Source organism: Choristoneura fumiferana, chromosome 8 (assembly GCF_025370935.1).
Source record: "Choristoneura fumiferana chromosome 8, NRCan_CFum_1, whole genome shotgun sequence".
Classification (NCBI taxonomy): Eukaryota; Metazoa; Arthropoda; class Insecta; order Lepidoptera; family Tortricidae; genus Choristoneura; species Choristoneura fumiferana.
This window is the reverse complement of record NC_133479.1, coordinates 3,274,104-3,292,569: the sequence shown is the minus strand read 5'-3', so window position 1 is coordinate 3,292,569 and position 18,466 is coordinate 3,274,104. Positions and strand designations below refer to the sequence as shown.

At 36.6% G+C, this 18,466-nt stretch overlaps 1 protein-coding gene across 1 annotated transcript in view; it reads left to right on the top strand.

Annotated features, from left to right (window-relative positions):
• Rgk3 (Rad, Gem/Kir family member 3) overlaps window positions 1–14,830 on the top strand; it is a 182,088-nt gene extending 167,258 nt beyond the window's left edge. The window contains exons 4-5 of the mRNA XM_074090722.1: window positions 3,076–3,265; window positions 9,905–14,830. Coding sequence (XP_073946823.1) covers window positions 3,076–3,265; window positions 9,905–10,182 — 468 coding nt within the window. The 3' untranslated portion in view covers window positions 10,183–14,830. The remainder of the gene's footprint in view (window positions 1–3,075; window positions 3,266–9,904) is intronic.
• Window positions 14,831–18,466: the final 3,636 nt, after the last annotated feature.

Below are 18,466 nucleotides of genomic sequence, written 5' to 3'. Positions count from 1 at the left end.
TCGTTTAGAAATATTTTACAGGAATATATAGGTAAGGGGCAATTTTCGCACGTGCACAAATCGTTAAGCCTTTCTTGAAACAAATATATCAATCCCATCGTATAACATTTGCAGGTGGTAGGACCTTGTGCAAGGTTCGCCCGGATTGCTACCACCATCTTGCTCGCTAATCCTGCCGTGAAGCAGCAGTGCTTGCATTGTTGTGTTTCGGCGTGGAGAGTAAGACAGCCGGTGAAATTACTGGCACGTGAGGTATCCCATCTTAGGCCTCTAGGTTGGCAACGCGTTTGCAATACCCCTGGTGTTGCAGATGTTTATGGGCGGTGGTGACCTTTTACCATCAGGAGACCCACTTGCTCGTTTGCCTTCCAGTCGTATATAAAAAAAATAATCGTATAACAATACAACTGCACTTTCCACCCTTTTAAATCTACAGCAAGCCACGATGAAATATGGCCACGCCTACACCTCAGCGATAATCTCTTTGTGGCGTTCAACTCAACGGAATGTAAAGACTTACCCAACCGTGCTGAAAGAGGCTTGTGTTTTGTAAGAAAGGAATTACTCTCCGTCAAGATAAAGGAAGGTTGACTGAACTCTGTTACCCATGATTGATGTAAAGCTTGGCTGTTTACAACATACGGATTTCATCGCAAGAGGTGCTTTGTTCGCTTGAATTAATTTGATAATAAAATGTAGGAAGGGTTATTTATAAGCTAGTATTTAATTTGCAATGTACAAATTGGCATGGCGTTTAATGGCATCGAGTTGAAATTTGGTACGATAATGTAAATTGAAAATACAAACCAGAAAAATAAGACCAGCACTGGGAATCGAACCCAGGTCCTCGGTATTCCGTACCGCGTGCTATACCGCTACACCACTGCTGGTCAACCGACCACGATACTGTACGTACGATAATGTACTTTGGATGATAATGCAAGTACAGTCAACAACATGTAAAGTCAACAATATAACAATCTGGTAGTGATATCTTGTTAGTCCGGCCAGGATCGTCTCCACAGGACGGAACTCTTCAACAGTTAATGGAATCGACTTGAAATTTGGTATGCAACTGTTATGGGTGATATTACAAGCACAGTCAACAAAAAGTGCAGTCAGCAAAAAAAAGCTTGTATTAAAAATGATTTTTTTACCAAGAACTTTTTTAACTTAATTAAATCTATGGCCAATAGTGTCAACTGCCCAATTGTCTTGTGAAAAAGCTTTTCAAAATATAATATACTACTGATTACTAATACGATACAAGAGGAAAAAGATTAAAATTCAAAAATAAAAAAATGTATTTTGTATAGCGACAAAGTCTTTTTGTGACTCAACTAGGACTCAACTAAAATCAAACTATATTCGTAATTCAATTTTTTCCACTTGTATCGTACTGTAATCTAATCAGTAGCCTTGATGTGCAGTGGGTTAAATTATTATATAACTAGCTTTTGCACGCGGTTTCGCCCGCGTGGGATTCGGTTATCGCGCGTTGTTCCCTCGGGAACTATGCATTTTTCCGGGATAAAAAGTAGCCTATGCCACTCTCTGGCCCATAAACTATCTCTATGCCAAAAACCACGTCGATCCGTCGCTCCGTTTCGACGTGAAAGACGGACAATCATACAAACACACACACTTTCGCATTTATAATATTAGTTAGTATGGATGTATAAGTCGAAATGATGATGATGATTCTAAAAAATATATTAAAGCAGGCGTTACTTTGCGGAGGTCAGACGCTCAGACGGGTGAGTAATACATAACAGGTCGGTTATCTTAGCTCATTCGCTGTGACATCTTGAGTTTAGTTTAGAATCATCAATGAACTAAACGATTTTCTTTGCTCATCTTAAAGGTCGCGGTTAAAAGTAACGGTGACTGCACGGAATCGCAGTGACGCACCGTATACGCACCGTTTTGACGCATGCTCTCCACACCGTTGCTTAAAATACGGAATCGCAGTGACGTGTCGTAAACTTCAGGTCTTTACCGAACAAAAGTCGTGACGTTTACGGCACGTCACTGCGATTCCGCACCGTTAGCGTATTTTAAGCAGCGGAGTGGAAAGCATGCAAAAAAACGGTGCGCATACGGTGCGTCACTTCGATTCCGTACCGTCACCGTTTTTAAGCAGCGGTTTGGTCGCACCTTAATTCCTTTAGTTCATTGATGATTCTAAACTAAACTCAAGATGTCACAGCGAATGAGCTAAGATAACCGACCTGTTATGTAATTACTCACTTGCCTGAGCGAGCTTCGTTTCCTCAAAGAGCCATTAATGTCGGAATAGCATGGATTATTTCCGTGGCAAACCGCGCCTGATAGTATGCTAGCTGTACGGTTGTGGCCATTTAAAGGGTTTGTGAAACAGAATCGTAAAGATAATCAAGAGGGCCTTTATTATAATATCTAATTTAGCCTTTTACCACAAAAAAGGAAAAGACTAATAAAACTTACAAATGACTGAAAAAAAAACTTGAAATTCCTAAATTTACAGTAAAATATTAATTGAAATCGATACTAATATTATAAATGTGAAAGTGTGTGTGTTTGTATGTTTGTCCGTCTTTCACGGCAAAACGGAGCGACGGATCGACGTGATTTTTGGCGTAGTTTGCTTTTTATCCCGGAAAAATGCACAGTTCCCGAGGGAACAGCGCGCGATAACCGAATTCTACGCGGGCGAAGCCGCGGGCAAAAGCTAGTATATATATGTGTGCGCTGCGTACCTGATTGGTTCGAAATTGGTACCTCACCACCATGAGCCTTCGTCAACACTCGCCCATTTTATTTCATTGTAAAGATTTTTTTACACGCATAGATATCAGTTTTTTAAGTCTCTTTACTTCAAAGCAGATCTAATCTAACGGTAGTATTTTCTAAATCTAAAGCCCAGTTTAGACTTATAAGAAAAAGGGTGCAAATTGTATTACATTGCGAGGTCTTAAAGGGAACCACTTTCAAGTGGTCAATCGAGCGCAGCAATACTGCTTTCACGATTTTTCTGAACAAAGCTTATACGTCAAACACTTGGAAACCAATAAATATCCGCCATCTTTGTTCCAGGAGGAAATCGACCGCTCGGAGCCTCCCGACGCATTCGTGGTGATATACAGCGTGGTCGACAAAGCATCCTTCCAGAAGGCAGAACAGGAGCTCGCAAGGTTGTTGGACTGTGACATGCTGCGGTCGCGGCCGGCTGTGCTAGTGGGGAACAAGATTGATCTGGCGCGGAGTAGGGCTGTGTCCACGCAAGGTGAGGAGCCCGTAGGTGGTATATCTAATGCCACCAGCAGGGCTACAACGAAATCCGTAGATCGAAGTTCGTATCGTACCGTCCCGCGGATGCTTATATTATTTAATACGAGAGTGAGAAAAATGGTACGATACGAACTTCGATTTTCGAATTTCTTAGTAGCCCTGCTGAGTTGAGGTCACACACACAAGAACACGACGTGTAATGACAGCATGATTTTGACATTTACTCGTTCATTTCATTCATTCCCCTTTGCGCACAATCAGTTCTTTTTGTAGCTGTGTGTGTGTGTGTGTGTGTGTGTGTGTGTTTATTAAGTTGTGTGAAAAAAGGTGTGTGTGTCGGTCGTGAAGATTTATTGCGGATCGAAAAAAAAGACTGTTAAAGGGTCGGTAAATGAAGATGCCAATGCGGATCGAAAAAAAAGACTGTTGAAGCACCCCTCTCTTGGGAGATGAGAAACCCCTCCAGCCGTCTCCTCACAATAATAACCTCCAGGGAGTTAGGGAAGTGCAGTCAGATTTTTTTTTATTACAAAGATGAAGCAAGTCTAAGTTCGGTAGAGGAGGCCAGTGACGTAAAAGGTGTTGCTCGGCGTGATGTAACGCGGCACTTTAACTGGCTATAATCTTTTTTTTTTGTGTGATTGTCAAAATAATTTTTTGGCAAAAAAAAAACATTTTTAATACAAGCTTTTTTTGCTGACTGTACTTTTTGTCGACTTAACTTGCATTTTCACCTAAACTACATTTGCATACCAAATTTCAATTCGATGCCATTAACCGTCGAGGAGTTCCGCCCTGTGGAAACTATCCTGGCCGGACTAAAAGGATGTCACTACCAGATTATTGTATTGTCACGCAATTTACATAAGTATCCCAAATTTCAAGACAATCCGACTACTGGAAGTTGATCGAATTTAACTTGCAAGATTTGATTACAGACAGACAGACAACGGGGCAGGTGAAACTGTGAAAATGTAAAAATGTGTCCGAGGTGCTTACTAATTAACATTAAAGACTATTAGCCTCTTGCTTAAAGTGAAATAAAAATATGATAATTAATGACAATGATGATGGCAAATAGCAATATTGATTAAAAATTCAATTAACTGAAACAAAATCTCAAAGTTTGTCAATTGTGTTTTGTTTCTTTTCTTTTGTACAATAAAGAGTTTACGTACATACATAGAATTACTTTGCTCACCCGCGACCTGCACTGCATGAACACATTTCTTGCATAAACGTAGCTATCATAAGGTCGCGGGTGAGCTAAGTAATTCTTTTAGTTCATTGATATGGACCTCCGCAAAGTAACGCCTGATTTAAAAAAAACGCTCAGAATAAAAATGATACACGCGTGTATTTTTGATACTACCTCAAACTTCAAGGGCAGTTAGTGAAGGCCCTAATAATCACGTCTCGTATCAAGTTATTGTACGCAGTTGTACGCATTACATTGCTGCTCGAAAATATTTCAATAATTTATTACTTTCTGGTAGTTAATTCTAAATTAACAATTTGTTTTGATATCGGTTCTTAAATCTTCGTCTGGTTACAGTTTGTATAGTATCAAAAATACACGCTATATACAAAACAAATTAAACTAATAATTGCAAAACTCTCGACTGACATACAAATTATACGTCTACGTAAACCACACGAAAATAGAATGGCCGAGAAACAATTTGTTCCATTCATTATCCGCCATTATGGACAAATTGATTTCCCAGGCGTGCGCGAATGAATAGCGGTGAATGAGACGACGAATGAAGTCTCAGCGCCGAATGTTGCCAGGCTAATAAATAAAAATGCACTGTGACATTTGTTATTTAATTTATTGAAACAGGCGTTTCTTTGCGGAGGTCCCATATCAATCAACTAAAACAATTACTTTTAACCCGCGACCTTATGGCTGCTACGTTTATGCAAGAAATGTGTGTTTGTATATGGTTTGTATGCAGTACCTCCACCTTTACACTGTTAAAACGGTTAAAACACACAAATCGCATAAACCCAACTATCACCACCACTACACTGACGCGTTTGGAACTCAACAAGAGCTCATCTTCACAGCAACACAATCGTTCACCATGCTACCATATGCTACTAGACATAACGGTTGTGTTAACTGTGCAACGGGCAACATTATTTTTTAAAAATTTAAAAGTTTTTGAGCTTAACCTTCCCACGGTCTAAAAGATTCAACAACATTTGGAATAAATTATTTTATTCAGTGCTTAGTTAACTTTTTAAGGTTCCGTAACGAAAGGTTGCCTCTGCGCTCTCGGGTGACGGTCCGCTGTCTGTCTGTCTGTCTACCCGTCCGTCTGTCACACTTGAAATTTTCACAGATAACGTATTACTGTAGCCGCTATAACAACAAATAGGTTCTGAAAATTAAATAAAGTTAAAAATTAAAGGGGGTAGTCATACAAGAAACGTCTTATTTCAGCGTTGTTAGGCGGTCAATGTGACAGCCGCCAGTTGCTACGGGCTACGCGAGTGACCCTATATCAGTGGGGGCACACTTAAAACGTCACCTTTTCACGTACACGCCAGCGCCTCTGGCGACAAAATGATAGCACTAAATTGACAAATGTGTCAAACGTGGACTTGAAAAATTCAGTCTGTCCGCCATCTTTCCGCTGTATGTTGGCTGTCTGGCTTTCGCGGATGATTTTTAAGTTTATCTGAGTTTTTGCTGTTTTCTTCAAGTTGTATTACATTGCTCCGCTTGGGTGACCAAGTGAAGTGACCACCATAAACTCGTTTGCTTTCCGGCCTCGCGATGTAATGCAACTTGCGCAATTTCTTACAGGTCTAAACTGGGCTTTATAGACGTTAAGCTTGTTGTGTGCGTGCATGTACATGTGTGAGTTATGTCAGATTTAGTTCTTCAGCTAGCTACCAGATAGCGCTTGTTACCATAGATGCAAATTTGACCATAGAGTTGCCACTCTTTTTCTATATTGGTACTAATACTCTTTGCCCTATATTGTTCGAATGTTTACCTACCTGTAAGTTTGCGATTTTAGCAAAAGAGTGGATCAAACTATTTCTTGTTGTTATTCTGTCCCGTCAGCGAGGGGACAAAAGTAGTACAGTTTGTTAGAATATATGTTGTGTCACATTATACTAACATGCTTATTAGATGACCAATCATATCATCAGGGCTTAAAACAACCACAAAAATGGTTTGGCATATTTTAAACCTAAACTTACGGTTTAAAGAGTGACTCAGGAGACCGTAACTATCTATAGCAACGAGTGACAAAAAAAGTAGTCAGCAAAAAAGCTAGTATTAGAATTTTTTTCAATTTTATTACTGAACTGTTTTTAGAACATTGTACGGAGGTACGACCCTTCGTGTACGAGTCCGACTCGCACTTGAGATGATTTGACTTGATTTTTATTTTATATTGCTATAGAGCCAACCTTTTTTGTTATATCTATACACATATAGGGCACATGTACCTATTGTATTCATGAACATAAAGCTTTTTTTCGATGACTCGCACCCTAGATTGCTTATCTCGAATAAACAACGATTACAATCAGGCAGTCGATTTTCGACGCTATGTAGTTACAATAAGGTGTAGTATGTCATTTGTTAATTTGACTTCGGTCCTTATGGAGTTATAACTACATTTCTTTATTAATGTTTGGATTGTTAGTGAGTAGGAAAGAATGTACTTCAATCTCATACTAAGTAATAATTACAGAGCACTCATGCAGAGGATATTGGAATAGAACAGAATGTTTTGTTTGCATAGAATAAGTAGACAGTCAAGGAAATTAAATCACTACCCAGGGTGGTGTCATATTGACACCATTCATCTGCTAAAGTTCTACTCTGGGACGTTAATTAATTTCCTTGCCTGTACATCGGTGATCTTAGGTGGTATGTGACAAAATAAAGTAACTTATTCTGCTATTTTTATTAAATGATACTAGCATGAAAATATTTAGGTATTATTAAAACATAATATAGTTTCGGTGTAGGTGGCGATACGGGCACGTACGAATGTAAACGTATTGGCGGTTAAAAGGTTAACAATAAAATCCAACTCCTATTTATACTCGTACTCACTCATTTATTTAATTCTAAAATGCTTTTATAGCGATCGTGATAAAAAATCGTGAGCAATATGTGATTCAAATTATAAATACAATTATTATTTTTATTTTGTGATTAAACTTTGGGTGTCACGGACTATTTGACGCTGGCTCGTATACTCAAAGACAAAATTATAGGATCGTGGTCTCACGCGCAAAACTATCGCATCACTTTTAAATTTTTCATACAACTTTGTATGGGAAGTGATGTATTTTTGCTCGTGTGTATACAGGGCGTCCCAGACTATGGGACATCAAGGGAAAGTACCTGAAATATCGTAGATAGGATATTTTGCTGAAAGAAGAATTTTTGTTATTTTTAAAAGTTAGTGATTCTGCATTGAAAGATGTTCTAAGAATTACTTGCATCGTCTGGAAATCGAACTGACTTAAATGTGAAATAAAAATCACCCCTGTTTTTATGATGCCAATCGAAAGAATTGACAAAAAATAATAATTCTTCCTAAGTAACATAGTATCTTAAAAGAAAGGAACATCATTTTAGTCAAATTAAAAACAATTCAGTATTTTTTTGTAAATTGATTAATAAATGCTCAAAATGTGATCCCTCTTGTCTTACGCAAATCGCCAATCTTTTAATAAGTCCGCTGACTGTTGATTTTCATATCATATTATGGTGCATACTCGATATGATATGGGTCGAGTACTGCCTTTCCGCCACGTACCGTTTGGCAACCTGTTTCATTTCGCAACTTTTTATTTCGCAAACTCTAAAACTGTAAATATTTTAGGATTTATTTCAGGGCCATCGTGTAGAACCCTTTAGGTTAGGTTAGGTTAGGTTAGTTTTATGAAAATCCTGAAATATTTACAGTTTCATAAATATTAAACAGTTGGGAAATGAAAAGTTGCGAAATGAAACAGGTTGCCAAACGTTATTCGCCGAAACATTAGTAAACCGATGTGGGTACTTATTTGCGAATAATCAATGCTATCTATGGAATGATAATATCGCTATTTTTCGAACGTCATCGTCGGCAATAAATAATTTTCTTGAAATTTGACTCAAACATTTTACGTTGTTCCTTTCTTTTAAAATACTATGTTACTTAAGAAGAATTATTACTTTTTGTAAATTCTTTCGATTGGAATCATAAAAATAGGGGTGATTTTTTGTCACATTTCAGTAATTCTTAGAAAATCTTTAAATGCAGAATTACTAACTTTTAACAATAACATAAACTCTTGTTTCAGCAAAATATCCTATCTACGATATTTCAGGTACTTTCCCTTGATGCCCCATAGTCTTAGGACGCCCTGTATACCTACTCGTCAACATTCTTGTCCTTGATTATAAAATTAAAATCACTACTTAAATAAATGATTAAGTATGAGTATGAATACGAGTTTAATTTTATTGCTAACTAGCTTTTGCCCGCGGCTTCGCCCGCGTGGTATTTGGTTCAGAGATAGGCAAAGGAAACTTATTCCATGCAGCCATGCAAAGTTAAACTATCGCGCCACCATATGCTGTGAAGTTAGTACTGGAATTTTAGTCAGCCTGTGATAGTACGCAATTTGGCATTAGAGTACGCGAGTACGTTAGACTACTAAATAGTACGACGTTCGTACTATTTCGTACCCGAATAGCAACGCTTCAAATGCCACCATCACCATGCGCATGGTGTACGGTTGAGAAATTCTTTTAGTTCATAGATATAGCTCTGTAAAGTAACGCCTGATTCAATAAATTACTTTAAAAGATGTCGGTGCCTAGCCAATCGGAAGGGGTTATGGCAAACATGGCGGCTTAAACGTCCAACCAGAGGCATAGTTTTGATCACAGTTTATTACGAGTATAAGCCGTTTTCGTGAGTCGCAAATATTAATTAATTTTTCAACAGACTTGCTCATAAGCAGTGTCGTAACATAGGTAACAAGCTAACTTGGCTTTGTGATGGCTGTATACGCCTTTGTGTTGTATTGTATTTACTTTTTCAACGAAACAGTTTGTTTTTTGCTATGGAACAATAGCCCGTCATCCGTTTAAAAACCCTGTAGTAGTAAATTTTGTAAAAATATTATTTTTCTATCAATATTTTCTTGTTAAACGTTTAATACACTCACTTTTTGTCTGTGAATGCTCCTCCCATTCACTCAAAGGTTGACTAGTAGAGATCCCTTAAAAGGATCAGTTTGCCTTTTTAAATATATGTCATGTTTGTCAATTGTTTGTTTACTTTTTGTACAGCAAAAAGTTTACATACATATACAATAATACACGGGCGGTACTGGTTTTTTTTATTTATTTATTTATATATTCAAATTACAACTTAGGTACTACACATTATATATTCTCGCCAAACGGCTCGGCGACAATTACAAAGATCGAACCATTAAAACTCTCACTCAGTATTCAACTTTAGGTTTCTATAATCTCGTTCGTAATTTCCTTTTTCACCACTCTTAAGACACAATGTATCTCATAAAAACAATTATTAATAGCATCATGGTGTCAAACTACAATATTTCATGTCTAATCTAAAGTTCTTTGTTTCAGATGGCAAATGCCTAGCATGCACATATAAAGCGAAATTCGTCGAAGTATCAGTCGGAATCAACCACAACGTGGACGAATTACTCGTCGGCATACTCAACCAGATTCGGCTGAAAAAGCAGCAGTATTCGGCCGAAGGAGGCCGAGAGTCCTCCCCCGCCCACTGGTACAAATCGCGGGGGGTTGTGCGAGCTAGTATGAAAGCTCGTCAAATGCTTACCTGGATATTCGGGAAGGAGGACTCGAAATTCAAAAACTGTGAAAACTTCAACGTCCTGTGAGTAGAAAATGACGGACCAGTGTTCGTCTAATGGTTAACAGACAGTGTGATTAAGTGTATTGCATATTGTGTTCGTTTTTAAGTGTTCTATTCCGTTTGTTGAGCCGTGTGCCTTAAAAGAATCAATTATTGCGGCAATCTATCGAAATTTGATAATAGCATCGTTATTTGGCCACGAAATAATTTCATTAACACGCAAATCGGTAAATATGGTGACACCACCGATCAATTGATGTACCAATAAATGAATGGTGATATCTAAATAAGCCTATTGTAGTAACACCCGAATCGGTAAATTGTTGCAAAATTAATGCTTTTGAGGCACACCTCTACAAACGTTCTGTTCGATTCGGTTTTGTTTTTTTCGTGTGCCCTTTCCAGCCAGTCTTGGGGGCGTAGTTTCAAATAGAAAAAGTAGTTTAAATTGTTATTGTGCCAAATTTTCGAGAGAATTTAATCTATCTATAATCGTTAAGAGTGTTTAAGCTAGATAAAAAAAAGTGAGAAACAGTATTTTCCCCGTATATTATCATAATGACGTATCAGCAATATTGTAATCGTAAGTAACACAATTTATCATATAATGTATCGATAGCGATTTTATTGGACCACACAATGTATAATGTATAAAATTAAACTTGTATCGTTAATATACAAAGTAACCCGTTCAGTCGAAGCTTTTAAAAAGACCAATGTATTTCTTGCTATAGGTTTTTGTCACGAAGGCGCATGACCACAGATTATGTAATAGTAACTAAGTAACAGCTACAGAGTACATTTTCGGGATTCGACCATCAAACAGTAGTTCTAATAATTATCAGCGTGGTGGTTCAAGCTAATTATAAGCGAGTCTTTATCTTCGCTCGAGTGAATTATTCCATCATTCATCTCAGCAGTGGCGTAGCTACCGAAGGGTTAGACGGGGCAGTGCCCCGGGGGCCCCCAAGATCAGGAGGCTCCTCGGATTCTGACTCACAAACTATAAATGAAAAATCTGGAGTACGTAAGTACGTTGAATTCGGAACACGACGAATATGGAACAAATAGTAAATAGTTTAGTTGGGGCCCTAGTTTATGGCCTTTGGTTACCTAACTACGCCACCGCATCTCAGCCATCATAAATTCTCTCAAAGTAAGGCTTGGGTTATAGTTCTCACGCAGCATAGTTCTCTCGCACGACAAAAAAAAATGAAAAACATTTACATACAATACTTCAGTTAAATTAACCTAACCACTCTGAAATATTCTTCTTAGGTATATTCATTCTAAGACACCTTGTATACTAATACTTGGTCATGCGCTTTAGAAGCTACAACTATTTATCAATAATCTACATAACATAAAATTACGTAATAATAATCCAGTCTTGTTATAATAACTATAACCGTTGCTTTTAAAATGAACCAGGGTCCACTTATTCCTTCCAGCCACGCCAAACCTTTACTAATTAATTCTAATAAATTAAACACTAAAGTAAAAATGTCTACAACACTTTTGATTAATAATTAAAAAGTAAAGGGTCCGGTAATCATAAATGATGAGTATGACGGGCTATTTGAATTTAGAACTTTTATGTTCGCGTTAGCTTTGTTACAACTTGGAATGTGTTAGAATTTTAATGTTGCCAATAGAACGTTTTTGAGGCGTTTTAAAAAAAGTACGTATGGAAGGTATTTTTTGTCGAAATTTGAAGTTTCTTGTGCGAGTAAAAATTAGGCTCCAAAATCAGTTTCGTTGATTTAATAAATTCGCTTAAATCTGATGGTTTTTTTTAAACTCCTTTTTGCTCGAAAATAAAGTAATGATAGCCGGAAAAAAATAATTCTAATAATGAATAATCACATGACATCTGGGCTCAATTGCATAATAAAGTACAAGCTTATAGTATTAGTGAATATCAGTTTATTAATTGATTTTTATCCTAAAATCTCAATAAAAAATAGTTTGTATTAGGCACCGCCAACATTAAAAACAAACACATATTATTGTAGTATTGCATTTTTTTTACACCTCTTAGTAAAAAAAACTCTATTAAATTATTTAAAAATTACCAAATTAAACGCTTCAACTCACAGTTATAAGCCAGGAACGGTCCGACTAGTTTCGATCTTCTCCTGGGTCATAATCGTGAGTTGAGCCGTTAAATTTAGTCATTTTTATCAATGTCTCACGTGAGTTTAAAGTAATATTATTAAATTACTTATTCATAATAAATGTACATAATTATGCAAAAGCACCCAGGGATTTGAAGTTGTAAAAACATTATTATTTACTATTAATAAATAATAATTACAAAAACTATGTGTAATAATATTAAGACTTTCCAAGTACACCAACGTTAACAATACACCAATTTGTATGTATAAGCATGACATCTGTTTAAGGGTATGTAATTCCTGATGTTATCATTATTCCTACAAATAAAATTATAATTTTTAATATATAAATCCAGAAAGAGTGGTAAATTGACTGGCTAATTTTTTCTTAATTCTTATTTTTTTGTATTTATGTCTATTGGGTGGGACACATAATATATATTTAGTCCTGATAACAATGCACTCGAATATTATTGTCAGTAGCTTTTTTACTGACGGGTAGTAGTACCGTCAGCAAACAAGCTGCTGACGATATCTAAAAACATAATAATTGTTAAGGATGCAACCATTTTGATACTTTTATCAGTTTCAATTATAATAAGCAAAACTAAGTCAGTCAGTTGAAACTCAACACAATGTAGTAGCAATGTAGTAACGTAACCTTGTTTTTGGTAAGTACAACTTCTTCCTAAATTTCAACCCCAAAACGTCGTGGACATCACCTACGTTACATTACGGGCACATGTAGGTAATATACTAAATAAAGACTCTTCTTGCACTGATATGGAACTTGACTCACTTTTCTAAAATACTAAGCAAATCATCTAAAGTAGCATCTTTTTATTAAATTACATTAATTTAGCTATAATATGACCAAACCACAGATCGCATCATATTGGCAACGAATCGATTTCTAAGCTACCGATAGGCGGTAGTAGCTTTTTATTAACATGCAAAAGCTAAGTGACTTCACAACGGGTGGGAGTAGTTAAGCGACCTATTTGCTTACAAACTCAATTCGTTACGATACAAAAATACGATAGAAATCAACTATATTCCACATGCCTGTACTGCTATTGCAAGAGGGGCTTTGTTTAAGTTTTTTTAACCTATATGTAAATGCCAATGTTTCGACATTTAACTTGTATATGTCAGAGCAAAGGCGCGCGCACAAATAAAAAAAATACAATTATATTGTCGAGGCGCTTTGCGAGCTTTACCACAAAATAGAACAAAGTGTTTGAGAGGGTATAAGGAAGGGCCCGTACGATTTGAACCTTGTAAACCATTCTTATACTCCATGGGATTTGCTTAACTTGCACTAACGTCAAATAAAATGTAATGGGCATATTTATTTCGTTTCTTTGCGAGATCCTTTAAAATCACGGGTAATCATGATAAGCATAGTATGTCGAAAATTGTAACTACTCGTATGTGACCAAAATGGTCATTCCTGCAAAGACAGTGGCGCCACTGTGATTTTTTTCAGTGACTGTTATAGTAGGTGTCAGTAACGCAGATGGTGTCTACTTATTTTTTTTATCCAATTATAATGATAATTTTTGTATAATATACCTTTTGGATTACGATTCAATACAGTGCCTTTTTATTGTTAAAATTGTATTACGAGTGAACCTGTGCGTTTTTGTTGTTACTTGGCCGACTCATACAAATGTGAGAAATATAAATTTCTGAGTGTAATATTTAATCCTATATAGTATGGGGCTAAAAGTATGCTCTAAAAATTATACACAAAAGAGAGTCGGCAATTTGGAAGTTAGAGTTTTCGTATATTTACTGTAGCTATTTAGAAGTCCCCTTTTGAATTGAAGTGTTGTTAAAGTATATCATTACACTAGAGTTTGTACTATAATTAACTTCTACCTACTTAAGCATAAAATTCTTGGTACTTGAACTTTGACTGTGTTTATAAATTTTACTTAATAGGTATGTAATACTCTCAGTTATATTTTACTCTGTGGTATGTTTTTACAAAATAGCTTATTTAAGTACTTAAACCATATAATTAAACAATAAGATAGAAATACAAAAAGTATAGATATAGGTTTATTTGATTCCACCAGCATTGCCAATCGTATTCTATACCTACATACCACGAAGACGCGTGATTTTGTCAAAATTAGCCATTCATGACATTGTAATAAGAACCACAGCACGCGTCATCGTGATTGACTCTACCTATACTATAATCTAATTTTACAAAATCTACATTGAATGAATGAATAATAGGCGTTTTAAATTCAATTTCACAGCGGAAACGGAGGACATATCCATTCAAAAATCGTCATAGGAACGGTTTGTGTACTGTTCTGGAAATTGGCTTCTTAGGGCGCTCGAGATACGGGCGTTCAGTAGAAAGGCAACCACAGTAAGTTTATGTGAAAGTACCTACTTAGTGCCATCATTTCGTTCTCGGTAACAGCAGTGGTAGGCAAACGACCTGTCGCCCCCACATTTTTTTTTTGTATTTTACTCTCAAGTACCAAGAACTGTGAGTCGTAGTTATTCAGTAGATAAACCTTACCTTTACAAGGTTAGCTCGTAAAAATGTCTGGGAATTTCAACGGAATTTCATAAAAAACTTTAAATATATAAAAACATATATATGTGTCTGAGACCTAAGAGTGTAGCTTATTAGTCACTAAAGTAGCCTTTCGGAACGATTCTTCCGTTTTTTCTTTCTTTCTTTTTTGTCAAGGGAATCATAGTAAAATTGATTAATCGATTATCAAAGGGTTTCACTCTGGTACATGAATCAGTTTGTTTGACTGTACCTACTGACGTGCAAGTTGCGAAAAGTTTCCAAAAAAGTATGAAAAGTTTTTGGCTGGAAACTTTCACAAGAAATACAGGAAATTTAAATTTAAGAAACGGAAAGTTTCAATCCCCCATACAAAATTGTGAGAACTTTCTGAAATTTTCCTATATGAAATTCCGCAATTTTTGGAAAGTTTCCTTCGGCACATCCCTAACTGTACCCCCATACTAAAGTTTTTTTAAGATTTATCCTGTCTTTATCGTTTTGTTCTTTGAACATCAGCCAGATGTAATTTGTCAACCTAAATTAAAAATTCCTGAAACATTTTGACAAGGGTGCTGAGTCGAACCCAATCACTGGCTGAAATATCCCGGACCGATTCCTCACAGTTTCGTGTTTCAAATGTTGTCGGACACAACACTTTGACCCTGTCATAGAAAAAGAAGGGACACGGCCATACCCTTTTTTAATCGCATCAGTAGCGATCCTACTGCTACCTATTCAAATATTAATAGTATTTAATTTTCTTTTGTTTTTTTTCTTTCTTTTTTCCTTTTTGTATGGAATATGTGGATATATATGTCTCCCCCCCTCCTTTATATCTCTCAGTGCGTCTCCGCCTTCTAGATCATTTAATTTACCCTCCATTTTCATCACTCGCGGTTTTTCTGGATTTCAAGCAAGCATTTTTAGTGAAATAAATAAAAAAAAGGAAATGAAAAAAAAAGGATTATATAAATAATAATATCAAACACTGACTGCCTTTGGTGCCAGAAACCACCGGTGTGCTAAAGACGCTTGCGACGCATCAGTTATCGATTGCAAGAATAACGAAGAATTGTGTGCGGTAGCGCTTATAAGTTTAATTTAATACAGCGCAGGCGCAGGTAATTTATTAATTAGCTAAATTAATAATTCATTTTGTTTTTTACATCCCTTGAAGCAAATTATTGACATCAAAACAGTTCATAAAGGCTCTACTTTTAAAAAACTAAAAAATAATCTAAATGACAAAAAATCTAGTGAGCAAACATAAATAGTATATTGTACAACAATTGGTCTTAGACGAAGATTTTACTTTATGCACTAAAACTTAAATAGTACATTGTGTCTTAAGGGCGGTAAATAAGGAATTACGAACGAGAGTCTATTAGAAGCCCGAAGTCGAAGACTGAGGGCTTTAATGAGTCGATGTTCGTAATTCTAGTACCGCCCGTGCGACATACAATGTTTTTCATCACATTTGCAAGTAAAATTTTATATTTTTAAAAGAAAAAATATAATTCTTCCAAATATTGGCGATACCTTAGGCTGTGCTCTTGGCAACGTCGCCCTCTACCTCCCCCTCCCTCGGCATGCGCCGCAACGTGCGTGTGCATGTGGTGGTCCATGTGGTCCTGCAGCAGCGCCATCAGTACGGGCACCGACTCATTTACCGACCTTGGGCTTCATGGCAAGAAAATGTGTACGCGCAATGACTCATTTACCGACCACGGGTTTCATGACAAGCACATTAAGGTCGAGGGTTTTATTTGGGGGGTTGCAACTAAGGTAGCCTGCATGTTACGACACTGTTTACGAGCAAGTGTGATGAAAAAGTAATTGTATGTCGCCTAGATCCAGCCTAAATACGAACCTTACGAGTATGAAAAGTGAAAAAGAGTTTTATAATATGTACAATATGATCATTTATTTTTGCTCGTAAGTCAAGCTACACTATTAGGTAGCCGATTAAAAATGTCACTTGGTTGTTATTTATGAAGTTGAATAGAAAAAAGGGGATTGTATTATAGATATAAAACATTATCAGATTACTTATTGTATAATGCATTTGCAGAATGTATGAGCTTGCTAATTATACTAGTTTGTTTCGATGAGGTGCAGTGAAAACCAATGTTTTAGATGTCAAGACAGTTCTTTGTATGAGTACTGTTTTAAAACCTTTATAATATAAGTGAAAATAAAACTATGTGATTTTAAAAATCCCACAGTTGTTTTTCTTATAAATGGTCTTCCAAGCACCGGTCAAGTTTTTTTTTCGTAAAAAAAAAGCATTTTTGGTGATTGTTTCTCCTACATTTTTATGTACTTACATTGGTTTTCACAGCATCACATTTTGAAAATAGTAGTTAAGAAATTATCATTAGATAATCGTAATATAAATTATATCATTTGTAGTTAGTGTTTACTGTAAATAAATTGATTGACAATAAATTTTCTTACTTTAAGTTGTAAAGTATACTTTCCTATTTATATATTTTAGATAGCAAGTTTACCTAACCATATCCTTGTTGTCCTTAAAAAAGCTTTATCTTATAATAATTTAAACGATGCGTGCTTAAATTATACATGATGGAGCATCAGGGGGTAGGTGGAGATTCAGCACTTTTAATACAGTCGTCCATAGTATTGAAATAAAACCTTGTTTATGTCGGCGGCCGATCGTAAAATCCGCCCGATCACGATATGCCTCCATTTCATGATATGCCTAAAAGTTGGCCAGGCATATCACGATGTGCCTGAAAAACAATACGGCAGATCGATTAGAGAAACGCACATCGTGGTAAGTGTGAAGTGTGAAGAGTGGTTAGTATGAATTGTGCCCACAGCGGCCGGCGAAGTGCCAGAACCGATATGGCGGCAACCCTGCCTAGAAACCCTGCTTTCAAATAAAAAAAACCGCATTCAAATCGGTCCACCCGTTTAAGAGCTACGGTGCCACAGACAGACAGACACACATAGCGGTCGAACTTATAGCACCCCTCTTTTTTCATCGGGGGTTAAAAACGAAATCGCCTACGGAAAACGGGACTATCTTAGGTTTTGATTCGTCAAAGCGTGCTTTGTCATAGTGAGCTGTTTTCTTTATATCTGGTCACAGCAGTCGATCTCCTGTTCAATGTCAACTGTTTGTTCTACGTCATCAGCCAACATAACTTCTGCAGGCCTTCGGCATTGCCTATGACCAATTCCAACGGACTTGATTGAGTCACACGATTGGGTGCCAATATAAGTAAAGTCGACAAAAAGTACAGTCAGCAAAAAAAGCTTGTATTAAAAATGTTTTTTTTAACCCCCGACGCAAAAAGGAAGGTGTTATGTGGTGGTGGAGGTGGTGTGTCTGTGTGTCTGTCTGTGGCACCGTAGCTCGTAAACGGGTGGGCCGATTTGAATGCGGTTTTTTTTGTTTGAAATCAGGTTTTCTAGCGATGGTTCTTAGATATGTTTCATCAAATCGGTTTAGCCGTTTTTGAGGTAATGAACTTTGAAGCGGCAAAGTGGGGGGTTTTCCAACTTTTAGTTGGTTAGGTTATTTACCAAAAACTTATGTCTTATTTAGAAGAAAACATTAAAGAAATACTTTTCCAGCCCCAACATGAAGGGAACCTGCCCATCAGTATTGCGATAAA